The sequence below is a fragment of the Lycium barbarum genome, chromosome 2, assembly GCF_019175385.1.
Source record: "Lycium barbarum isolate Lr01 chromosome 2, ASM1917538v2, whole genome shotgun sequence".
Classification (NCBI taxonomy): Eukaryota; Viridiplantae; Streptophyta; class Magnoliopsida; order Solanales; family Solanaceae; genus Lycium; species Lycium barbarum.
The window spans coordinates 5,464,380-5,491,573 of record NC_083338.1 but is presented as its reverse complement, the minus strand read 5'-3'; the positions used below and the strand labels follow the sequence as shown (position 1 = coordinate 5,491,573).

General features: G+C 35.0%; 1 protein-coding gene across 3 annotated transcripts; it reads left to right on the top strand.

Moving 5' to 3' along the window:
• The first annotated feature begins 53 nt into the window (after positions 1 to 53).
• Positions 54 to 27,030, top strand: LOC132625973 (uncharacterized). Of its 3 annotated transcripts, none has more exons than XM_060340662.1 (4): positions 54 to 2,356; positions 2,920 to 3,021; positions 3,633 to 3,722; positions 4,563 to 4,831. In XM_060340662.1, the coding sequence occupies exons 1-4, from the start codon at positions 2,126 to 2,128 to the stop codon at positions 4,593 to 4,595; spliced, it is 456 nt and encodes a 151-aa protein (XP_060196645.1). In that variant the 5' UTR covers positions 54 to 2,125; the 3' UTR covers positions 4,596 to 4,831. The 3 variants fall into 3 exon arrangements, 2 of the variants coding, with proteins under 2 accessions (XP_060196645.1, XP_060196644.1); XR_009577058.1 differs by having other exon boundaries at positions 57 to 2,441; XM_060340661.1 differs by lacking the exons at positions 3,633 to 3,722; positions 4,563 to 4,831 and adding an exon at positions 26,821 to 27,030.
• Positions 27,031 to 27,194: the final 164 nt, after the last annotated feature.

Below are 27,194 nucleotides of genomic sequence, written 5' to 3'. Positions count from 1 at the left end.
TTCAAGTTGGTCTTAAGCACAAGAAAATAAACATGTCGAATCATCGAGTAAGTACATATACTGCTTAAAAAAAGTGTACATCCCTGCGTATCTGGTTGTCAAACATAGTGCATGGTTTTCTTGCTATGTTTTCAGACTCTTGGAACTCTATCTGTGTGAGCTTCGCAGCCTGTCCTAAGTCTGGATAAAAGATGAGAATTGTGGTAGGGCGATGGTCAATGTAAACGTACTGTATAGTGTATACTGTGGCTTGGATACCAATAGTTCTATAACCAACTCAACTGGTTTGTGGTTAATGAATAGTTGATCGGTCATTCTCAAACCTTGGACCAACTATAGAGCTTCAGAATCTTACATTAGAAAATGATTTTTAAATTAGTTTTTGGATTATGTCTGCAGTTCAAAGTTTGTAGACTGCTTTCATTATTATATTTTAGAAAAAAAAAAAAGTTTTTTTGACTGCTTTCTGTTGTGGTAATTCAATTTTTGTTTATAAGTGAATTGTGCAAATTTTCAGTAAAAGCTACAAAGCATACCTTTTGGAGTGTCAAGCTTGTTGCTGAAAGTCTAGCAGTAAGGACCATAGCCTACTTCTTTGCCCCTGGAGTACAAAATTTTTGTCTAAGACATTGCACTGCTGATTTCATGAATTGATAAAACCTTAAACTTCCAATGATGACATTGTCTTCTATATGAGAAATAAATAATGACAGCAGAATAGTGAACCTAGAAAGGAAGACTAGTGCTTTTTGGCCTCTTATAGGTCTTGTCATGCCTGCTCCTTTTGGGACCTAGTTGATTCTCAATTAAGTAGTTTTTCAATGAAGCTACATATTCTGTTCAACATCAAAAGTATAACTTTTTATTTTATCGTGGCTTTTTCGCTTTCGTTATTTTCATTTGCATACTGCTTTAAATTGCTTGTCTTTATCTGACATTTATTTGCCATGCTTTCTCTTGAGCTGAGAGTCTTTTGGAAACAACCTTCCTACCTTCCAAGGTAGGGGTAAAGTCTGCGTACACTTCACCCTCCCCGGGCCCTACATTGTGGGATTTCACTGGGTATGCTGTTGTTGTTGTTGTATCATTTTGCTGAGACTATGGCAGATAGTGTTTGTACTCTCAGTTTTCCTTGTGGTTTGTGGAATCTCCTGATGCTATGCTAGCGGAGCGAGTATATAGCTAATAAAATCAATTTAAATCATAATTGGCTGGTTTATGATTTAATCAAGAATAATCCCAAAATTGCTCTTCTTTGACATTCCTTCTCCAAGTCTACAATTAAGATCAGTCCTAAATACCCTGGAAATTCACAATAACATTCTCTCTCTCTCTCAAAAAAAAAAAAAAAAACTCTTGAAATTCCTGCTGCTTCATGAGTATTATTTACTGCTAGTTCTGTGCATCCTTCCTTTAATTAATTAATGAGCAACATGATTGAATTTTGAGTAGCCGCTTTTATACGGGGGTACCCCATCATTAATAATGCTCCCTCCGTGCCGATTTATGTGGTGTAATAGTTGGAGTAGATAGGGAGTTTATCAATGAAAGACAGACTTTTGAAACTTATCTACAATAAGTTATAAATATTTGTGTGGATAAAAATCATCTCATTAAGGGTAAAATGAGAAGTTTGAAGTTAAACTGTTAAAGATATTATTCTTTTCGGAACTCAAAAAAAAAAAAAAAAAAAGGGAAAGAGTGTCACATAAATTGGGACAGAGGGAGTATTACTTACCCTTTTTTATTTTAAACCGAGGGAGTATTATTTAACTTATAAGAAAAGGATTGAATTTTGAGTTCTGTCAGAGTGTCAGTATACTATTTGAGATTTCTCGAGAATGATTTTATGAAAGATTTATTTATTTTCCTCATTACATTGCTTAGTCCCAAGTGTAAATGACAAATTATGATTAGGGAAACGTGGATGCATCTTCTGTAGTATTTTTTCTTTGGGGTGGGGGACTGTATGCCAGAGCCCATTTGCATTTGTATATGTAGGATTTTGTTTTGCCTGTCTTTTATTATAGCGAACAAATAATTTTGCTGTACCGAACTACTTCTGAAGAATCGGGTGATTGATCAGCTGGTTCAAAGTTTTAGATAATCAAAGCGTTTTTTGTGTATGCTTTCTTTCTCCTATATTCTGCAGCTTTGTGAGACTCAAATCTTGGTAGATGTCCTTTTATGTGATCGGACTTGTTTCAAGCATTTGTTTCATGCAGACTACAGTGGTTTTGCAAGCGTGTGTTTAACAAATTTCTTCATACACAGACACATTTACAGCCAGGAGCAGAAGGGCATAAACATATTTGCAGATGATAGTAGTTCAGCTGTCAAATCCTTCCTACATAAGGTCTTGACTAGATCTTTTATCTACAACACCTCGAGTGGCACCTTTTCTTTCAAAAAATGACCCGGTTATTAAGGCACTGGAGAAGGTAGTTTAGTTGCATGTTACGCTTAAATATTCTGATTAGTTAATTGTTTATATTTTTTCCTTTTAAATATCCTCATAATGTCTTGGTGTGTATAATATAATGGACATCTTTGTGCATATCACTATCCCTTGTCATAATGGCTTGGCTAGGTCATTTTTCTTTGGCAATTAATGTTGTAAAAGAGAGCAGAATGGAAATTTAATTTTACCTATTAGGCTATTACTTGGTCACAGACTAGCTGGTCTATCAGTTTTATGCCTCTATTACTTGGTCACGGACTAGCTGGGCTATCAGTTTTATGCCTATCTTTAACCTGTAATGGTGTTCCATGCTACTGGTGAACATGGAGATGTTTGGTTGGACCAGATTAGCTCTTCAGGCTGTCTTTTGAGCACCGACATACTTCAATTTGAGCTCCTTAAGGTATCTGTACCTTTTGGTTTCTTGTTTTGACCAACATGTGCTTTCAATACTTCAGGAATTAGCTGATCATACTGCAGAGGTGAACGTACAGCATGAGACTCTAGATGGAACGTTCACTTTTTACGATTCAACTAGTGGCAAGTTGCATATATATCAGGTGTGTAAATAACTCTATCCTATCTGTTAGCCTTGCCCGTGGTCCCTAACATCACGCAAATAATAGTATAAATCTATAGAAGTTTGAAATACAACCAACTACATAGATATGAGCTTGTAAAATACAAGATTACTAAACCTGACCTTACCATGAGATCTCTTCAGCTGGCATGCAGAAAGACCAGGGAATGGAGGAACAGTTGTGAAGCTTGGTTTTAGTGGAGCCAGTTGTTATAGTAGTACACGCATGTTTGAATAGTTCACTCTATATTTTCAGACATGAAAAATTTATTATATGGACAGAAGGGTCGTACCATGTCTCATGGGTGATGAATATGAGAATTTCCGACCACTTATTTTCATCAGAAAAAAAGAAAAGAAAGAAAAAAGTATCTCTGACCACTGTGATTGCAACATTTCAGACCTATTTTGTAACTAAAGTTTTCCTCTTTCACTGCTTACTGATTTAAGCTTGAGTGGCCCATTACTTTTGTTTTAAGCCAATATTTATATTTATATTGTCAACTGCATTTCCTTGTTAATTATATGCAGTTAAATCTTTCTCCATTTATTTACTTGTGCAATTAACTGCTTAAAATGTTCTCTTTGCAGGTTGCTAGCGTGACATTCGACCTGCTTTTGTTGTTGGTTCTAGGATCATACTTGATTATACTTTTCAGTTTTCTTTTTATCACCCCCAGGGTATGTCTTCCGGTTTACAATTCTGATTCCCTTATTTTGGTTTACAAATTCTACCGTTCCCAAACACTACCAATTTATACCAAACTGAGACTAAAACGTCCTTGATTTGTCTACTAATCAAAATATAGTGAACTCATCTAGCCAATCTCATGGTATTGTTCGACAGGGTCTTGATGATCTTATTAGTCTATTCCGTTGTCCCCCATCACGGAAAGTAAAAACTGCTTGATTCCTGAAACAGGACATTTCTGCATCAGGGGCCTGTGAATCAAGAAGCAGGCGTTACATTGCACATCATCTCACTACATTGCATTTGCATAAGAAATCATTACTCATTTACTTATATGGTTGATTTTGGTCATGGTATTGATGTTAGTTGAGTCGCTTATGGGGTCGTTGATTCGTGATTTCCTTCTTGTCTGTCTTGGTTATTTTGTGCCTCTTAAACGATGGTTAGTTAGAATATATCGAAGTCCATGGAAGGAAAGGGATGAATAAGGACTAGAAGGATTGGCCTAGTAGGTGAAAATAACGTAGTCAGATTTTTCTATCCTACTTCATAATCGATATAAGGTAAGTGGTGCGGGCATCCACTTGGTAGAATTAGAATGGAGGAATAGAAGGTTGTACTTAGGCTTTCGAATGACATTAAGGCTATAGCGGAACCAATGGTCGCAAATCTTATTCTAAACTTGCCTATTAGTTGTGTTGATTGCCTACTCATTCTTATCTATTAACTTCTATTTATTATATGCCTTTTCCTAATTGTTGTCGATCTATGATGTTTAGCAATACGTGTGTGTACTGATACTACTCTTGCTACACCCTTTTTGTGTGTAGAGTTGTTGCAGGATACGATCAAGATCCATATAGCCTCTGAAGAACTCACGATGTCCGCTCCCACTCCAGAGCTTCCTGTTGATTCTCATCCTAGACTGAAGCTACAATTATTTCTTTGAGTTTATTTTCCTTGAGTTGATGGTTATAGAAGCTAGTGTACCTGTCTAGACTAGGTTTTGGGAAAAATTGTTGTTAATAAAGGATGCATTTGAGTATTTATGTTTCTCTTAAAGTAATGTTTTAAATGAATGGTCAATGAAATTTCTTAAGTTATTTTATTTAAGTAGTCCTTGGGAAAGGGTTCGCCTACCGGGTGGGAGTGGTAGGTGCCCGCACAGCCCCTGAAATGGGGCATGAGATCAAAAATCCAGTATACAACATTATACAAAACTCTAATTTTCTTTCTCACAGCAATGTTTTAAAACTCGATGTACAACATTTTACACCAGTGAACAAATATTTTATCAAACTATAAGAGGTGTTTATACATCCATATACACTATTATATAATATAAGAGGTGTTTCTACACCCATATACACTATTATGCAATATTATACACTATTATACAACACTCACTAGTCTTGTTCCCTGCGCCTCTTCTGAAATTTAACTCGAATCTACTCCATATCACTTCAAATTTAAGCTTTGAACTTCTCTTAACGTTTTAGAATCAATTGGAACAATACTCAATCAAATAACTAACAAACTTGAAAAACCCAAATTTGGAATTTAACTTAAATCTACTTCAAAGTACTTCACGCTTAAGTTTTGAACTCCTGTAAAACTTGTAACCAGTTGTGGGATCTGGCTGCGTTTGATTTAGTAGCTCCATGGTGGTGGAGCCTGACAAAAAATGGGAAAAGGGGACAATGGTCAAAAACTAGACAATGAGAGGAGGAGACACTTCTTCTGTGAGCCAATTTGCACAGGATTTTAAAAGGGTAACTTACATAAATAACTATCTTTTAGAGCAATTAACCATCCAAAACTACACTTTTCATATTTACAATTCGTAGCTACCATTAGACATTTTCACTGTATTTTAATACACTGTTCAGTTATATCCAACCCTAAATGATGTCACATGTATTTGAATATATTCGAGTTGGCGCGAAGTTGAATGTATTCACTATATTCAAATGTATTTAAAAAAAAATTCAAAATACACCGTGTACATTCAAAGTACACATGAAGCCAAATACATTCAGATACAAGACAAGAAGCCAAATACAAATGAGATACAAGACATATGAGTCAAATACTTATGACATGCATATGACAAAATACACTCAGATACACTCATACAAAGGAGAAGAAGCTGTGAAAAATATGTAAGAAAAATAATGTGTTCGGCTAGGTTTGAACCTGTGCGGGCAGAGACAACACCTAAAAAACCACTCCAGCACAGCCGCTTGATGTTGTATCATGTAGCTACGAAATGAAAATGTAGCTACGAAATGTGATTGTTGCAAATAGTGGTTATTATCCATAATTACCTCTTAAAAGAAGTTACACCACATAATTTTTCCATTTTAAAATATAAGTCAATTTTGATAGCATTGTTATTTCAATTGTATTTGTGCGTAATTAAATATTTATTTAACCAACAACATGCAAAAAAAAAAAAACACATTAAATCCGTGCACCCCAATTTTAAGAAGACGAGTAATTGTTGGAGATTATTACATATAAAAACCAATTAGAATTAATCTTAATTAACAAATGATTAGAGGCGACAACTCTCTTTAAAAGGTCAAGAAAGAGTTTTAGATGTAAATTCGGTACAAGGTGCATTATTAAAGGTGTTGTCTTCGGGCTAGATTTTCGTAGCTACTTTGTTCAATAATAAACTAACATACTACTTCAACGATATAAAGAATCACAAAAGATCTTCTATCATGCACTCAAATAAAAGTTTCAAAAAACTGTTATATATATTCTCTCAATAGCTTTTGTAGGAACATAGAATATGTAGCATTATAAGAACTGTTGAAGAGAGTAAAAGCATTAAGTGTCAAAACATGAATATTTCAAAGTGTAGATTTTCTGCAATGGATAATGAAGAAACACATTAATATGAATTAATTAGATAGCACATAAATCGTAAATAATGTATAGGTTCTTTGTGTAGTGGAAGCAGAAGACTGGAACGAACTGCGACTGGAATCACAGGTCGACGTGGTCCTCACGGTTGGACGAATCCCCTATAGAACAGTCTAACTCCTAGTTAAATGCGATAGAGAAGAAACCATTGAAAAATACTGAGAATTTTGTCTCTAGTATATCTAATTGTATATTGTAAGTATACATATATAAAAGAAATTAGGATTAACCGTAATTACAAAAATTAAAATATTTTATAGTGGACTTTTAGAGAACCCCTTATGAGTGGCCTCTAATTCCGAACAGATAAAATAACAACAAATTAACAAAATAATGCTACATAAAATGAAATGACTGGAGATATAACTAGTCAAATAACGAACAAAATTTCCATTCTAACTATTACTTATGGTCAAAATTTAAGTGAATAGCAACAAGTCAAATTGTACATGACAAGAAAGGCACCAAGTTCTTTGACCAAACTGAATTGAAGGATGAGTGTGACAACCTAAATAAAGTTATCAGAGGGATGGATGAGCCGAAAGACATCATAGAAAGACCAAACCTTGGCCTATTAAGTTTTTCATGGCCAATATAAACCAATAGACAGTGCGTCTAGCAGTGTTTTATTAATAATAAAATTAAAAAATCCTCAACATGGAGGATTAGGTCTTACCTTATCAATACTAATGAGGTAACAAACTCCTACTAATTAACAACCATGAAGAAAAAAAGAGCTAGAGTTGCTACTTTAAGTTTTTTTTTTTTTGGTTTAGAAAACCATTCAATTTGACAGCTCAAAACATTAAAAAAATTATTAATCCTAACCAAACTCATAAAATGCTATTAATATTAGCCCAAAATCTCTTTTTACTACAAAATGGCTAATGAATCCTTTTCTATTTTTTTAAACCATCATCATTAGATTGTGAGCCTAACGTGTGGGGGCTTTGACTTTGGTGCCTACCATTTAGTATATAAGTAAAATAACTTATAAAGACATCGAAACTTATACAAACGAAGAGAATCTACTTTGCTTATCTCTTCGACCAAAGACACCACACGGTACGTTCTCCCGTGTAATATAATAATAAAATTTATATATTTGAAAACTAGATAAAAAGAACTATAAGTCTGCATAATTAGTATTCTCTCCGTCCCAATTTGAGTGGATTACCTTTCATTTGACAATATAAACGTCCTACATGATAAATTTATAATCACAAGATTCAACGGACATTTTAGTACATTATGCACATCTTTAATTTAGGACCACAAGATTCAAAAGTCTCTCTTTATTTCTTAAACTTCGTGTCTAGTCAAACTAAGAGACTTAAAATGGGATGAGGGGAGTAATTCACAATATATGAAAAGAATCGCAGAAAACTGAAATTAAAAAAAGAGTTGTTTGACTCCCCAAAGAGTAAAACCCACATATAAATTGGGATGGAGGGAGTACATATCAAATTTAAATTTGCATAAGAACCTGCAAAACTTCACATCTTGGATCCACCTCTGTTGGGGCCGTGTTTTTACTACTGCAAAGTTTATAGGGAAAATATCACTAATTGCCCCCAAAATACAAAATATTTACCCGCTCATGCCCCCTCCAAAACTATTTTCGCTTCTACCCCCACCGGCTGAAAATATTTACCTAGCATACCCCTCAGCCAAACCCCTTCCTCTCAGTGATACCATCACAATATATTTATATACCATGATGGTATCATGGAGGACTAAGAGAAAGGCTGAAACAGTCCTCCATGACACCATCTTAATATATTTATATACCATGATGGTATTATGATCCTGAGGAGTGTCTCATTGAAGGACTGAATATATATATATATAAAACGATGGTATCATAGAGAGTTTTTTTCTAAAAAAGTGTGTCATTTTTTAATAAATGAATATGATCATTCATAATACCGTCTCGGTATATTTATATACCATGATGGTATCATGGAGTACTAAGAGAAGGACTGAAGCATCTTCCATGATACCATCATAGCATATAAATATACTGAGATGGCATCATGGAGGACTAAGAGAGGGCTGAAGCATTTTTCATAATACCATCTCAGTATATTTATATACCATGTTGGTATCATAATTGGAGGCATTTCGGGTAAATATTTTTAATTTTTTCGGGAGTATGAGCGGGTAATTTTTTTTTATTTGAGGGGCATGCATAGTCTTTCCCCAAGTTTACATGGACAAGTTTATCAATGTGGGACACTAAATAAAGTTGCGGGGAAGACTTGCTAAAGTCCTCTGGACTTAATCAACACGCCTTGGAGTCAAGCAGTCAACATCTACATGTATCATCTTTCTAAAACTAAGCATTAATCTTCAACTATTATACAGTTCTGAATATCCATATATACATATTGACTGGCCTAGCAAAATAGACAAGCAACCGCTTGACACACATACTTTTCAATTCCTAGTCCAAAACATTGTACATTAATCGTGAAAGTGTTAGCAATAATACTGCCATCACAGTATATTTATATATCATAATGGTATCATGGTCCTATATATAGGATGATTTTATCATAGAGGGTTTTTCCTAAAAAAGTGCTTCATTTTTAATAAATGAACATGATCATTCATAATACCGTCTCGGTATATTTATATACCATGATGGTATCATGGAGGATTAAGAGAAGAACTGAAGCATCTTCCATGATACCATCATGGTATATAAATATACTAATATGGTATCATGGAGGACTAAGAAAAGAGCTGAAGCATTTTCTATAATACCATATCAATATATTTATATACCATGTTGGTATCATAACTGAGGGCATTTCAGGTAATTTTTTTTTTTTTTTTGGAGTTATGTGTATATATATATATATACACCATGATGGTATATATACATATACCATGATGGTATCATGGAGGACTAAGAGAAGGACTGAAGCATCTTCCATGACACCATCATGGTATATAAATATACTGAGATAGTATCATGGAGGACTAAGAGAAAGGCTAAAGCATTTTTCGTAATATCATCTCAGTATATTTATATACTATGTTGGTATCATAGGCATTTCGAGTAAATATTTTTATTTTTTTCTGAAGTATGTGTGGATAATTTTTTTTATTTGAGGGGCACGCATGATCTTTTCCCCAAGTTTACAAGGACAAGTTTATCAACGTGGGATGCTAAATAAAGTTGTGGGGAAGACTTGCTAGAGTCCTCTGGACTTAACCAACACGTCTTGGAGTCAAGCAGTCAACAACTACATGTATCATCTTTCTAAAACTAAGCATTAATCTTCAACTATTATACAATTCTTAATATCCATATATACATGTTGACTGGCCTAGCAAAAATATAAGACAAGCAGCTACTTGACACATATACTTTTCAATTCCTAGTCTAAAACATTGTACATTAATCGTGAAAGTATTAGCAATAATACTGTGAGTTCTCTTGTTTATTATTTTGACAAACATTTTTGCCCTATTTTAAATAGTGGACTTTTAGAGCATCAGTTATGAGTGGACTCTAATTCCCAACAGATAAAACAACTTTTTTTTATTTTTAAAACAAATCAATAAAAAATAATGCTACATAAAATAAAATTAAGAGAGTTATAATTAGTCAAATAGTGAACAAAATTTCCATTCCAACTACTACTTACATCCAAATATAAGTGGATAATAACAAGCCAATTGTACGTAAACAATAGGACACCAGAGTTCTTTCATCAAACCAAATTGAAGGACGAGTGTGACAGCCTAAATGAAGTTATTAGAGGGATGGATGGGCCAAGAAACTTCGCAGAAAGACTACGCCTTAGCGTATTAAGTGGATTTGCTACTTTTAGCGTACTTTTTTTTGGTTGAGAAAATTATTCAATTTGAAAGCTCAAAGTAAACTAAATACTACTCATAAATTACTACTCCCTCTGTTTCAATTTATGTAAATCCATTTGACTGGCAAGGAGTTTAAGAAAGTAGAGAAGACTTTTAAACTTGTGGTGATAAATGAGTCACATATATTTTGTGTGGCTATAAATCATGGCATAAAGGTAAATTATTTTCAAATATAGAAAGAGGTCATTCTTTTTTACACAGACTAATAAGAAAATAGGTTCACATCTATTGAAACAGAGGGAGTATTAATTTTCTTAATTTTTTGGCAAATGGCTAATGATTCCTTCTTTTTGCTTTGTGCTTCTCTTCGTTTGTTGACTCTGCTTACCCCTCCAAGCAAGGCCACTATACTGTACATTTGCCTGTGCAATATATTGATTTTGGGGATCGTTAATATTGATGACCGTCACAAGAAATCCCTTAATCTAGGCAAAATATATTCTATAGTATGAAAAACGAAAACACGAAAGTCTAACAGTTGTAATTACTTGTCTGGTAAATGTTAATGTGTCTTTGACTGCTTAGTATTTCTACATAGGCTAAGTTTAGCAGGAAAATTTAATTTTTTTGTAATTGGATTTGTTTCTAGTGGGGTCTTGTTTGAACATATGGGTTATATCTCACATTATTCCACAAATTATGTCCCGCGCCCTAAACAATTTAGGAAAAACATCACTAATTTCCCCCCAACCCAAACTAATTTCACGCCCATGCCCCCTCCCAAACTATTTTCGCTTCTGCCTAGTCTAACCCAAACTAATTACCCGACGTTTCCCCTCACCCAAACCCCTTCCTCCATGATATCATCGGAGTATATTCATATATCATGATGGTATCATGGAGGACTAAGAGAAGCATTAAAGCAGTCCTCCATAATAACATCTCAACATATTTATATGCACGATGGTACCATGGTCCTGAGGAGTGTCTCATTGAAGGACTGAATCAGTCCTCCATGACACAATCATAGTATATGTATATAAGACGATGATATAGAGATTTTTTTTAGAAAAGTGTGTCTTTTTAAATGAATGAACATAATCATCCATAATACCATCTCAGTATATTTATATACCATGATGGTTTCATGGAGGACTAAGAGAAGAACTGAAGTAGTCTTCGATTTATATACCATGTTGGTATCATAATTTGGGGGCATCTCAGGTAAATAGTTTTAATTAAATCTGGGGGTACGAAAGTAATGGAGATATGGATGGGTAACTAGGAGGCACACGCGTTCTTCCCTCAAATTGATGCGCAGATAAATTCGATTTTAAAAGACAAAAGATAATGACCAGCCCCATTTGAAGGGCAAACCATCAATTACTTCATAAGGACGGTGTACTGGCAGGGCCCAAACAGAGACACTTGATAAAGTTGTCGGGAAGCCTTGGAGTCCTCTTGACTAATTAATTAATATATATAGTTTAAAAAGGATGAGAAAAAACTCTTTAAAATCAACAAGTCTTCGAGTGGGGGGTTTGATTGTGATGCCTGCCATATAATATATAAGTAAAATAAATTACAAAGACATTGAAACTTAGACAAACGAAGAGAATCTACTTTTCTTATCTCTTCAACCAAAGACACAACACGGTAAGTTTGCCCGTATAATATAATAATAAAATTTATTTATTTGAAAACTGAATAAAAAGTACTATAAGTCTGCATGATTAGTATTCTCTCCGTCCCAATTTAAGTGGCTTACCTTCCATTTGACAATTTAAACATCCTACATGATAAATTTATAACCATAAGATTCAAAGGATATTTTAGTACATTATACACATCTTTAGTTTAGGATCACAAAATTCAGAAATCACTCTTTATTTCTTAAACTTCGTGTCTAGTCAAACTAAGACACTTAAATTGGGACGAGGGGAGCAATTCACAATATATGAAAAGAATCGCAGAATACTGTAGTAAAAAAAAGAGTTGTTTGACTCCCCAAATAGTAAAACCCTCATATAAATTGAGATGGAGGGACTACATATCAAATTTAAAATTGCATAAGAACCCATAAATTTCACATCTTGGATCCGCCTCTGTTGGGGCCGTGTTTTTACTACTGCAAAATTTATAGGGAAAACATCACTAATTGCCCCCAAAATATAAAATATTTATCCGCCCATGCCCCGTTCCAAACTATTTTCGCTTCTACCCCCACCGACTGAAAATATTATCCCCGCATAGCCCTCGGCCAAACCCCTTCCTCTCCGTGATACCATCGTAGTATATTTATATACCATGATGGTATCATGGAGGACTAAGAGAAGGACTGAAATAGTCTTCCATGATACCATCTCAGTATATTTATATACCATGATAGTATTATGGTCATGAGGAGTGTCTCATTGAAGGACTGAAGCAGTCCTTCATGATACAATCACGATATATATATTTATAAGATGATGGTATGATAGAGGTTTTTTACGAAAAAAATGTGTCATTTTTAATAAATGAACATGATCATTCATAATAGAATCTTAATATATTTATATACCATAATGATATCATGGAGAACTAGGAGAAGAACTGAAGCATGTTCCATGATACCATCATGGTATATAAATATACTAAGATGGTATCATGGAGGACTAAGAGAAGGGCTGAAGCATCTTCCATGATACCATCTCAATATATTTATATACCATGTTGGTATCATAATTGGGGGACATTTCGGGTAAATATTTTTAATTTTTTCTGAGATATTGGTGGGTAATTTTTTTTTATTTGAGGGGCATTCGTGATCTTTCCCCAAGTTTATAAGGACAAGTTTATCAATGTGGGACACTAAATAAAGTTGTGGGGAAGGCTTGCTAAAGTCCTCTGGACTTAATCAACATGTCTTGGAGTCGAGCAGTCAACATCTACATGTATCATCTTTCTAAAACTAAGCATTAATCTTCAACAATTTTACAGTTCTTAATATTCATATATACATATTGACTGGCCTAGCAAAAATACAAGACAAGCAACTACTTGACACACATACTTTTCAATTCCTAGTCTAGAACATTGTACATTGATCGTGAAAGTGTTAGCAACAATACTGTGGGTTCTCTTGTTTATTATTTTGACAAACATTTTTGCCCTATTTTTTATAGTGGACCTTTAGAGCATCCGTTATGAGTGGACTCTAATTCCCAACAGATAAAATAACTTTCTTTTAAAACAAATCAATAAAAAATAATGCTACATAAAACAAAATGAAGAGAGTTATAACTAGTCAAATAGCAAACAAAATTTCCATTCTATATTTAATTTTTTTAAAAATAATTTTTAATTTTTTTTTTAAATTATATATTTTTAAAAAAAATTAATTTTTTTTTTGCTCTAAGGCTTAAAAAATTACCTCAAATTTTTGTATATGAAAGCTGTATGAAAAACGTATGAAATGTGTATGTGTGAACAAAAGTTTTAATATAATTTTCATACACAAAATTGTGAGCGAAAACTTTAAGCCTTGAATATTTTATGAAAGTTGTTACAATATTGTTGTAGTTGTATTATTTTCCAGAAACTTAATATGACTTTACATACGAAAAATATGAATGAAATTCTATGTCTTGAGCGAGATATACACATTTCATATCATTCTCATACATAAAATTTTGAGCGTAATGGTTAAGCCATGATCGAGATATACACATTTCATTTGTTCTTCATACATAAAATTTAAGCGAACTTTCTAAGCCTTGAGCAAGATATACACATTTCATACACAAAAATTTGAGCGATTATTTTAAGTCTTGAATGTTATATTAAAGTTGTATACGATGTTGTTGTAGTTGTATTGATTTTACAGAAATCTAACATGAACTTTATATGAGAAAATGTGAGCAAAAATTTAAGACTTGAGCGAGATACAAATTTCATGTTGTTTTCATACACATAATTTTGAGCGGATTTTTTAAGCCTTGAACGAGATATACACATTTCATATTGTCTTTATACACTAAATTTTAAGCGAACTTTTAAGCCTTGAGCGAGATATACACATTTCATACATAAATTTTTGAGCGAAATATTTTTAAAAAAAATTTAATTTATTTTTTTAAAAAAAAAAAATATTTTTTAAAAGCATATTTTGTATAGGGTTTGTAAGGTTATATTTTATAAATATAAAACTATCGTTACATTTTGTAAATATTTCTCCTTAAAGTATATACATAGTTGTCCCGTAAAATTAAGCACCAGCCCCATTTGAAGGGCAAACCGTCAATTACTTCATATGGGCGGTGTACAGGCATGGCCCAAACAGAGACACTTGATAAAGTTGTCGAGAAGAGTCCTCTTGACTAATTAATTACTCTCTCTGTTCCATAATAAGTGTCACCTTAGCTAAAAATACACATATTAAGAAATCAATAATACAATGTGAAGTTTACCAAATTACCTCTATATAATAATAAATTATTTTTACCTTTTGATTAAAGCATGCACAACAAAATAAACTTTTTGACATTGAGAATCCAACAATATCAAGTTATTATGTGACTTTTTCAATCATTATTTAGATGTTACTTTATTGTCTAAGGGTAGAATTGGAAAAAACTAGTTAATTTATGTCTTGATTTCTAAGGTAATACTTAGTATGAGATAATTTTTTTTTGGCTAAGATGACATTTATTATGAAACGGAGGGAGTAATATATACAGTTTAAAAAGGAAGAGAAAAAACTCTTTAAAATCAACAAGTCTTCGAGTCAAACAGTCAGTTCTACAGTTCTTAATATCTATATATACATATTGCCCGGCCTAGTAAAAAAAATACAAGCAAGCAGCTACTTGACACACATACTTTTCAATTCCTAGTCTAAAACATTGCACTTTCTACACCATGAAAGTGTTAGCAATAACACTATGCGTTCTCTTGTTTTTTATTTTGACAAACACCAAGTTTGTTGTTTGTGTAGGCATTTGCAGAGAAAGTGAGCAACGAGCGTTGGAGAGCTTGAACAAAGAAGTAGATGATCCCTGGGATCTTCTCTCTTCTTGGGTTGTTGGAAAAGATTGTTGCGAATGGGAAGGGGTTGTGTGCGACAATTTGACTCGTCATGTGATTGAGCTACACATAATTGGTCTTTGGCCGAGCTACACATAAGGATCAATAGCCTTGACTGGCTGCCAAGTCTTTTGAGTCTTGAGCACTTGGAGATAAGTGATGTGGATCTCAGCAATGCAACTAATTGGCTACAGGTCATTAACATGCTTCCTTCTCTTGTTGATCTTCGTTTAGTCAATTGTGGTCTTCATCATATAACACCTCTACTTCATCACAATTTTTCTTCACTTGAAACCCTCGATCTTTTTGGGAACAACTTTAATTCTCCTGTTCCCAATTGGGTTTTCAACCTCGCCAGTCTCGCTTCTCTTAATTTGAGTGATAGTAATTTTACGGGCCCGTTTCCTGACGGTCCAGTTAACTTGACTTCTCTCACATCCTTCACGGCTTATTATAACTCTTTCAATTGTCTTTTACCCAAATGGTTGTTTGATCTAAGTAATCTTGAAGATATTGGTCTCAGTGGGAGTGGACTTGAAGGTGCGATACCGAGTGAGAGCGAAAACATAACAAAACTTAAATCTCTTAATCTTAGGGATAATATGCTTTCTGGAAAGTTACCAAATCTAATTGGGAAGTTAATGAAATTAGAATCTCTTGATCTCTCAAATAATCTATTTGATGGGGAAGCATCTGAATTATTCAACGGTGGGAGTAATTTCTTTAAAGAGGAAATGGGAAATAGTTCTTCTTTGAGTTATTTAAGACTAGGAAACAATAAACTCACTGGAACTCTTCCAAAAAGTCTTGGTCAACTTTCAGTGCTAGAAGACTTTTACATCAGTCACAATAGGTTGGAAAGTGTTGTAACAGAAAGTCATTTCTCTAAATTAACACAACTAAAGGCCTTCATTGCATATGGAAATAATCTAACTTTAAAAGTGAGTGAAAATTGGATTCCACCTTTTCAAGCCATGTACATGGAAATAGGCGGCTGGAATATAGGCCCTCTGTTTCCCATGTGGCTCCGAACTCAGAAGATGATAAAGGAAGTTGACATATCAGATGGTGGAATACAAGGTGAGGTTCCAACTTGGTTTTGGAACTTGTCTTCTCAAATTGGACTTCTCAATCTTTCTCACAACCAATTTGTTGGTGAGGTTCCAATCATCTCAACACCTTCTGGGTTAGTTGGAAATGGAGTTGGTCCTTGGTCCATGTACTTGGGTTCCAACAAATTTAGTGGGCCACTACCGTTGATTTCAACCACTGTAGCTGATCTAGATCTCTCGAACAATTCTTTTTCAAAAGGTTTATCTAACTTTTTGTGTGAAGCAACAAATTGATCTTATCAGTTGAAGATCTTAAACCTCGGGGAAAACGATTTATCAGAAGAAATTCCTGATTGTTGGATGAATTGGCCAAATTTGAGAGTTTTAATCTTGAGGGACAATAACTTGATTGGAGGCATACCAAGATCCATGAAGGTTTTGAGTAATTTGCGATCCTTGGACTTCTGAAGAAATAGACTTAATGGTCCATTTCCTTCATCCTTGGGAAACTGCACAAAACTGCATAAAATAGATTTAGCTGAGAATGAGTTTGTTGGGAAATTACCTTCATGGTTGGGATTGAGGTTTCCAACCTTGGTAGTCCTTATCCTTCGGTCCAATAAATTCGATGGTGAATTGCCTCAAGAACTTTGTCACCTCAAAGATATTCAGATCTTAGACCTTGCAAACAATACATTCATTGGAATCATACCAAGGTGTATTAGCAATTTCAGTGCAATGGTCAAAGGAAAAACGGAAGTGGAATATTATGAGTTAAGTGATCCCAATTATTATGGATATCTGATAGAGAGCGCAATGGTGATGACTAAAGGCAACATGTATCAGTATGACACCATTTTGATGTTGTTTACAAGTATGGATATGTCTAGCAATTATCTTTCTGGACATATTCCTATAAGTCTAACATGTCTTGACGGATTAAGATCATTTAATTTTTCCAACAATAACCTAACTGGTGATATTCCAAATGGTATTGGCGACATGAAAACATTGGAATCTGTTGATCTTTCAGAAAATCAACTTTACGGTCAAATCCCACAAAGCTTTTCGAGTTTGTTCACTTTGAGCTACTTGAATCTATCTGATAACAATTTATCAGGTATGATACCATTGAGCACTCAACTTCAACGCTTTGATCCCACTAGTTTTCAAGGAAACAATCTCTGCGGGCTTCCACTCTTGGTGAACTGCAGTTCAGGTGGTAAAACTCCAAATCTTGAGTATGAAGAAGATGAGGATGACAAAGATGAGGTGGATTGGTTCTATATTTCAATGGCAATAGGATTTGCACTAAGCTTTTGGGGTGTATGTGGTTCATTGCTTTTTAAGAGATCACGGAGACATGCTTATTTTCGTTTCTTAGACCGTAGCTGGGAAATGTTGCTTGCAAAGGCTCCGATATGTTGAGAGATATGACTAAGTATTCTACTATTCTCAAAAATTAGTTTATATGCTTAAACTTCTCTTCAATAAATAAAGTACAACTTTGTTATTATGTCGTTTCATTTTGTGTTACTGTTAAAGAGCTTTTGTAATGCAATATCAGGTTTTTCAAGTTAATAGAATTAGCAAGAATTGGGGTAATCAATAACTTGATTAGCTTAACAAGAAGTTCAATAAGTTTGAAAAACAAATTCTTATCATTCAATTTTGAGAACGGATTCAATGATTTTCCTCGGTCTCCCTCTCTACAGATATTTTGAAACAAAATAATTTTTCAGATTTAAGATTTTCTCAGAGTATTATAGATTCGCCAATATTTGTCCTGGTTGATTTGGATTCGTCCTGTCCAGCTAATCAACTAGCTACACCAACAAAACTTCAACCGAACCTTCCAATATTTAGTTTCTAACTATTTGCAGACTCGATAACTAGTTTGCAGTACTACAAAGAAAATGCTTCAGAAAGGAAAGCAAGAAATTGAAGTCCATATAACCTTGGCAAGTCCCTGTTAACTTGTCCCTGAATCTCAGACTCGCTATTAGTTTTTTACCCATTGTCTGGACTAGTATTTTTCTGTGATCTTATTTGGCAAACTTATATTTTCCAGCCAACTTCTAATAACTCTCCTACAAAATCTTTGAGTTTTGGTTGGTGACAAGGTACCTCTTTTTCAAGAAAAGGTGATAACAATTTAACTACTTGGCATATCATAAGTCAAGGTATTTATGGGTATTTTCACTTTCTTAGTTAGGTGAAAAGTTGAATAAAATGTCAATGAACTAATGATAACTGATGGACAAGCATCCGGACTAGGTGACAGATAAAAAATTAGGTCCCAGAGGAATGACTCTCTCTCTGTCTCTCTCTCTCTCCTTTACTTGAATACTTTTAGTAACGTTTAGTCGTTCATAATGTGGAGTTCTTTTTTTATTTCTTTTTAAATACACACCCTCAGCACCTCTTTGCTTTGCATATATATATATATATATATGTATTTTCATTATTAGATCCAATGCAATTGATTGCAAATTTCTAAAACATTAGAGCCATAAAACAGTTCACATAGCAAAGTAACTACCGGATTCAAAACGCTTACTTGAACAAGCATCACAATTGCCTCACGCACTTTATCTCAGTTAATAACAGGTCCGTTGTTTGGGGTAGGAGTGAGAGATGGAGGCGGATTGGGAGGAGGAAATGGTTGAAGCAAAGGAGCTCCGTAATGGCGTTGTAGATTCCAAGGGGGATGAAGTGGAGGAGCAGTAGGCACAGATGAAGAAACAGGTGGTATCAGGGGAGAACAGGAAGGAGGAGGACCAAAGAATGATGATGGCTTCACTAGATTTGAAGACCTTTTGGTATCTGGTTCAGGAGCATCAACAAGGGTAGGAATCAAAGTGGAAGATGTAGAAAGAGAAGGAGATGGTACAGAAGAGGGAGGTACAGAACCAGGAGGAAAAGGAGGAGGTAGGACTACTGCAGATGCGTCTTACGACTGTCCCTGAACTGCAGCATTTGGACCACTCCCAATTCTCATAGCATTATGCAAAATGAGATGCTAAAAATTTCAGTCACGTTAACAATGTGTGTAACAAGAACATCATACAAACAAAATTTTCATCTCTAACATGGTACTAGTCTAGAAGTATCTCCAGTTAAATTACTTACATGATCCCGATATAGAAGGATGGAATAATCCATCGAATGAGTCAGATATTACTTCTTTGAAATAGTACAGAATCTCAGTTGGTCCCCAATGGATTACGTAACTTTTTGAAATGTCACATGAGAATTCTTAAAAGTACCATATGGTTAATTAACATATTGTACAAAGATGTCACTAATACCTTTGCAGGACTGCCTGTTATAAGAATTAATAATCCCAAAGTCAAGGTTAATGACAGAAAGTACTTGGATCTTCCAAAGGAACTCACATATGGATTAGACATTATTTTCTGTAAGATAAACACTGCATAACAGCCACAATATATGTGTGTGCGGTGTGGGGGGGGGGGGGGGGGGGAAGGGAAAGTAGAAGGGAAAAAAGGGCATACACTGAAGAAATTCACAAAGGAACGATCATCTGGGGCAGTTTAAAGGCCCATTCAACACTACTTACACTTCACTAAAAACATACTTTCACCTCAAATACCACCATTATCCTGCTCACCTCAGGTGATACTATGATAACTTTCTTATTTCACATTTCCGATGTCAAAATCATTCTGCGCACTTAGATTTTGATCATATTTATGAGCATCTACTATAATTTTTAACAGTATTTCTAACTCAACTGTTCGACCCCTGAAAACTCAAACAGTATCTCATTGACCAGGTTCTTTAGGATGGCATCGATTTAAATTTATTATGCTTTCTCTCAGTCACACTGCAGTTCAAGATTCTAGCAAACAGAGGGAAAACCAAAAAAATTTTAAGTGCCAAGCTAAACTACTATATCTGAGACGTAAATCAACGCCAAACTGTTTATAACTAAAATACATTAACATTCGAAGAAAATCTATCATTTTTAACAATAAACATATTTTGATCTTTATAAATATGAACTGAAATACCTCTTGTTTGATGGTAATTTGAACTTGGTAGGCACCTTAGAATAAGCACTCAGAATCCTGTTCAGCGTGAGATTTGCATTCAGAGTACAGTTTAGTCATAATCACTGATCTCGTTGATAATATTCATGGATTTGTGCATATGCAGTGGTTGCTTGGGTGCTATTTGTACAATTGTAGTAACTTAGTGGTCATCCGTGTCATGCCCCGAACCATGGCCTGGGCGAAACACGGCACTCGGTGCCTTGCTGCATGTGACCGAGCGAACCACATGGCTTGCTGAATCATCATAAGGCATAACATGAGCGGAATATAACGTGAATGCATGATGAGCCTTTATAACACGTAGTAAGTCATAATACTTAATAAAAATACTTGTTTAAACATGAGTGCAGAAATAACATAAATGAGCCAAAATGGCTATACGACTCCGAATGGCTGACATAACATAACTGACTTGTCTAGTCTATGAAACCTCTACCGTGAGTCTGACTGGAAAACATACTTACTGGGACAAGGCCCCTAGCATACATTTAGATGCAAAACTAAATAAAGAAAGACAATGTCTAAACCCCGAATGAGATGGGGCTCACCAATAAGCTGGTACGTGCAAATCCTAATGAGCAGAAGCGTCATCCTGTAAATTCGTACCTGCATCGTGAAATGCAGGCCCCCGGGCAATAAAAGGGAACGTCAGCACATTGAATGTACTGGTATGTAAAGCAACCGAAAGAAACAACATGGGACATGGAATAACATGATAAGAACTGAAATTGAAAACCTGGACATGAACATGATCATGAGTACATATGTATATATATATAACATAAGTAAAAACATGATAAGTAGGGAGAGCATTTCATAGACCGACATGTGATATCACCACGTGGATACGTGGAGTCTGGTACCTCGCCGGACCAGCAGAGCCCCTATACCTTGCCAGGGTATAAGGTCGTAACGTGCCTGATGGATCCATTCAGTGTAAAATTAAGGTATCGTCCTAACTGGGCGGAGCGATCCTTGTCCTATGGTGGCTACATAGTTTCAGGCTATCTGAGCCTTCTCGGTAATTCGTGCAACTCCCAAAAACATGAACATAATATAGTTGGCTAAGAAGCCCATGACTTTCGTGAATTAACTTGTACTTGTCTTGTAATCATGATTTCACGAAATAACTTGTAAACATATTCTTGATTCATGAGTAATAACAATAGTTCATAATCATATATATGTAATTGACTTGAAAACATGCTTGTAACTTGCAATATAAAATCATAAAGTTTCATATGAACATAATGAGAACACATGAGGAAGAATTCATGATTCATGGATTAAGCTAGGGTTCCTAATAACTGTAATGGAAGATTAGGAATACAACAACGAATATAGATACAAAATTTCTGTACATAAATACATAAATACGGGCTACCAATATGTTGGGTTTAATGCCCTAGGATTTGAACTTCATGAATATCAAGAAATGGAGCATAGGGAAGAATGTAGAGATTCCGACATGTGGATGGAAGTTCTACATACCTTGACTTCCTGCTTTTAAGCGTATCACAATGTATTTCAATCCCTTCAACTTTAATCTATAGCAATACAGGTCATAGGGATTCTATATTAGTAACAATATCCATGCTTTGATCATCTAAGCATTTTATCAAACACTTGGTGGGCATGAAGCTCCACAACCTTCATTAATGGTGTTTTCTTCACTCAATCCCCATTCTATTACTTCTAACTGATTCTACAATCTCAATTAGATGTAATTAACATCATTCTTCATCACCCACATGAATACAACAATCCCAAGTCAACAATCCAAAAACTCTAGCATAGTTCATATAATTCTCTTTATCAAACCCATTTGCTATTCTCCCAAGAACTCATCAATTCACAACTATAAATGTTTAGAGAGTAGAAACATTACCTTTTTGAAGTCCAATCCTCTTGAATTCGGGTTCTAGGGTTTCCACACCCAACAATAATGTTCCAATCACAACTCTATGGATTAGAAGGGTTTACTCAAGTTAGAAAGGGATTAGTGACTTGGATTCAATCTAGAATCATGATAAAAACTTACCGTGGAAGGTCTTGAGGTTTGGGACTTGTTCTCTTTGAATTTAGGGTGAGTTTTCGTGAATGGGGTGTGAAGAATGAAGTGAAAAAGCCTTAAAACGAAGTTTTATAATTGCTGTCGGTGCCTTTTTACGCCCAATTTTACGTCCCGTATAATTTGTACGGACCGTATATCATACCGTAAAACAATTCCAGTGATTTGGACTTTCTGGACCAATTTTACCGTTGGAATATACGGCCCGTATAATTTTTACGGTCCGTATGTTCAAGCCCGTATAATTTTTACGGTCCGTATGTTCCACCGTAAATCGACAGAACACTGTTTAGTAAAACAGGCATAACGTTTAGTAGAGATGTCTGTTTGACCCCCATAATATACCGTTGGAAATTTATTTCAAAGATATACAACTTTCAAGAAGGAAATTTTCCCAAATTCCTTACAGATTTTTCCGTATAATCATTTTAATTGAAACGTGGTGCAAACTCACTTGAAAACACGCTCCATAGGGTAGCTTCCGACTTTCCTTTGCTCAAGGACTCTTCTCATGTCTTGATTGGGTTTCAAACACCATTTATACACTACTTAAATTGGGTTCATTATACCTTCGTCTTATGAGTCAAATCTTAGCCCGAATGCACGAGGTGTTACAATCCGCCCCCCGACCCCTTCTTTTTTGCCCGTAAAATATCTTTGTCTTTGAGACTAATATTCTGTTTGAGCTTTGTGAAATGCTCAGTTTTACCTTATTGGAATGAAACTCCAATTCAAAAGAAAATGAACCACAGAAAAAGGCTACTATGCAGCATCTTTCCCCTAGAGTTCGAGAGGAAATTCACATCTGATCTTATCGGAAAGCGACATCTCCATACTCATTTTTAACCACCGTCTCTTTTACCATGTACATGAATAGATTGACCTTGATGGAGGAATCTGGAAAGAGAATACTAATCGCATTTCCTTCTTATAAAATAAGCACCCCCAGTCAACCTGCTCATCCTTGTCATGCTCAAATAACACTCTTTCACCTACTCTCCCCCATGTTGGCTTATAATTTCAAACAGTTCTTTGGGACTAGGAAAAAAGTTGACTTAATAGTGAATACAATTAATTTTTCAGGCTTCCTTTCCAGATTTAATCTGCAAAGTAGCATCGGAAGTCTTTGGATTTGGATGAAGAATGTTGCATGTAGTTGAGGAAATGGAAGTCTTTTGTCATGTTTCCTTGTCACTTAGTAACTAGAAATGCGTTTATGATTTTTTATGCATCATTAATCTGTAATTTGCCTTGGATAGAAGTTAAACCCTCACTGATGTAATTTGCATAGAAGTTTTTGACAGTTTCAGTTTCTGTTGTGTAACCAGCTGGAGAGCTTGTTCTAAGCTATTTTATTGACTACTATGTGACAATCACGTTCTGTAGACTAGAGATTACGCCTCCCACTTAAACTTGAATGCTCCCTCTGTTAAATAGCTTGTTCTTACTGGTTGCTAAAGCAATCAGATATACCCATCTTTACTTGTTTAATTGTCTTTGTATGCAATGTTTAGTCTTTTTACTATGCTAAAGCTACTAAACGGTATTGGTAGCCTGGGAGCATGAAAAGTTTTCAAGGTTGAAAGTCACTGCAGCAACACTTTCTGAACTTTTTGCTGCACCTGAATTACTGGAAAGCACGGGAGGTCTGGCTGATTGCAGGTAGAGATTAGCTCCTCTTTTGTCTGTTCTCCCTTTTTTTCTTAATATGAGAAAGAAAGGTTGTGGCCTAGCTTCTAATACCTCTTTGTACTATTTATAAAACTTCTGTGACAACCATTTGTTGAATATCTGGTTCCCTGCGTAGACAGTTTACCAGTGAAGCCTCAATCATTTTTTGTCTAATTAAGCCATTGCGTAGACAGCTTGTTCCTGCGTAGACAGCTTGTTGCTGAAAGTCTAGCTCTAAGGACTGACTTTAGTCTACCTCTTTTCCCCTGGAGTACTAATTTTTTGTTTAAGCCATTGCACTGCTGATTTCATGAATTGATAAAACCTTTTCCAATGATGAGATTGTCTTCTATATGAGAAATAAACAATGACAGCAGAACAGTGAATCTAAGAAAGGAAGACAAGAGCTTTTTGGCCTCTTATAGGTCTTGTCATGCATGCTCCTTTTGAGACCTAGTTGATTCTCATAAATTGGGACAAAGTACTATTTACTTTTTTTTTTTAAGCTGAGGGAGTATTATTTACCTTATAAGAAAAGGGTTGAATTTTGAGTAGTTCTGTCAGAGTGTCAGTATACCATTTGAGATTTCTGGAGAATGATTTTATGAAAGATTTATTTATTCTCCTCATTACATTGCTTAGTCCAAGTGTCAATGACAAATTATGACTAGGAAAACATGTATGCATCTTCTGTAGAATTTTTTCTTTGGAGTAGGGGACTGTATGTGAGAGCCCATTTGCATTTGTATTTGTAGGATTTTGTTTTGCCTGTCTTTTGTTATAGAGAGCAGATAATTACTTCTGAAGAATCGGGTGATTAATCAGCTGGTTCAGAGGTTCAGATAATCAAAGCGTTTTTTGTATATTGCTTTCTTTCTCCTTTATTCTGCAGCTTCGTGTGACTCAAATTTTGGTAGACTTCCTTTGCAAGTGTGTGTTTAACAAATTTCTTTATACACAGAGACACATTTACAGCCAGGAGCAGAAAAGCATAAACATATTTGCAGATGATAGTAGTTTAGCTGTCAATCCTTCCTACATAAGGTCTTGGCTAGACCTTTTATCTACAACACCTCGAGTGGCACCTTTTCTTTCAAAAAACTACCCGCTTACTAAGGCACCGGAGAAGGTATTTTAGATGCATGTTACGTTTAAATATTCTGAGTAGTTAATTGTTTATATTTTTTCCTTATAAATATCCTCATAATGTCTTGGTGTGTATAATATAATGGACATCTTTGTGTATATCATTATTCCCTGTCATAATGGCTTGGCTAGGTCATTTTGCTTTGGAAATTAATGTTGTAAAAGAGAGCAAAATGGAAATTTAATTTTACCTATTAGGCTATTACTTGGTTACAGACTAGCTGGTCCATCAGTTTTATGCACATCTTTAACCTGTAATGGTGTTCCATGCTACTAGTGAACATGGAGTTGTTTGGTTGGACCAGATTAGCTCTTCAGGCTTTCTTTTGAGCAACATACCTCAATTTGAGCTCCTTAAGGTATCTGTGCCTTTTAGTTTCTTGTTTTGACCAACATGTGCTTTTAATACTTCAGGAATTAGCTGATCATACTGCAGATGTGAATGTTCCGCATGAGACTCAAGATGGAACGTTCACTTTTTACGATTCAACTAGTGGCAACTTGCATATATATATATATCAGGTGTGCAAATAACTCCATCCCATCTGTTAGCCTTGCCCGTGGTTCCTAACATCACACCAATAGTAGTATAATTCTGTAGAAGTTTGAAATACAAGTATTTGCTTAAATGTAACGTGAAGACTTTTTTGTTTAGTCTAAACTAGATCAATATCCCCACGAGCTGCCTATATAAATATATTCATCACAACTCTCATAATTAAGATGTTCAAAATGACCAACTACGTATAGATGAGCCTGTAAAATACAACAAGATTACTAAACCAGGCCTTACCATGATATCTCTTCAGCTGGCATGCCGAAAGACAAGGGAATGCAGGAACAGTTGTGAAGTTTGGTTTTAGTGGAGCCAGTTGTTACAGTAGTACACGCATATTCGAATAGTTCACCCTATATTTTCAGACATGAAGAATTTATTAGATGGACAGAAGGGGTCGTACCATGTCTCATGGGTGATGAATAAGAGAATTTCTGACCACTTATTTTCATCAGAAAAAAAAAGTATCTCTGACCACTGTGATTGCAACATTTCAGACCTATTTTGCAACTAAAGTTTCCCTCTTTCACTGCTTGCTGATTTAAGCTTGAGTGGCCCATTACTTTTGTTTTAAGCCAATATTTGTAGTCATATTGTCAACTGCATTTGCTTGTTAATTATCTGTAGTTAAATCTTTCTCCATTTATTTACTTGTGAAATTAATTACTTAAAATGCAGGTTGCCAGCGTGACATTCGACCTGCTTTTGTTGTTGGTTCTAGGATCACACTTGATTACACTTTTCAGTTTTCTTTTTATCACCACCAGGGTATGTCTTCTGGTTTACAATCCTGATTCCCTTATTTTGGTTTACAAATTCTACCGTTCCCAAACACTATCAATTTATACCAAACTGAGACTAAAACGTCCTTGATTTGTCTACCAATCAAAATATAGTGAACTCATCTAACCAACCTGATGGTATTGTTTGACTGGGTCTTGACGATCTTATTAGTCTATTCCGTCGTCCCCCATCACGGAAAGTAAAAATCGCTTGATTCCTGAAACAGGATATTTCTACATCAGGCGCTTGTGAATCAAGAAGCAGTCGTC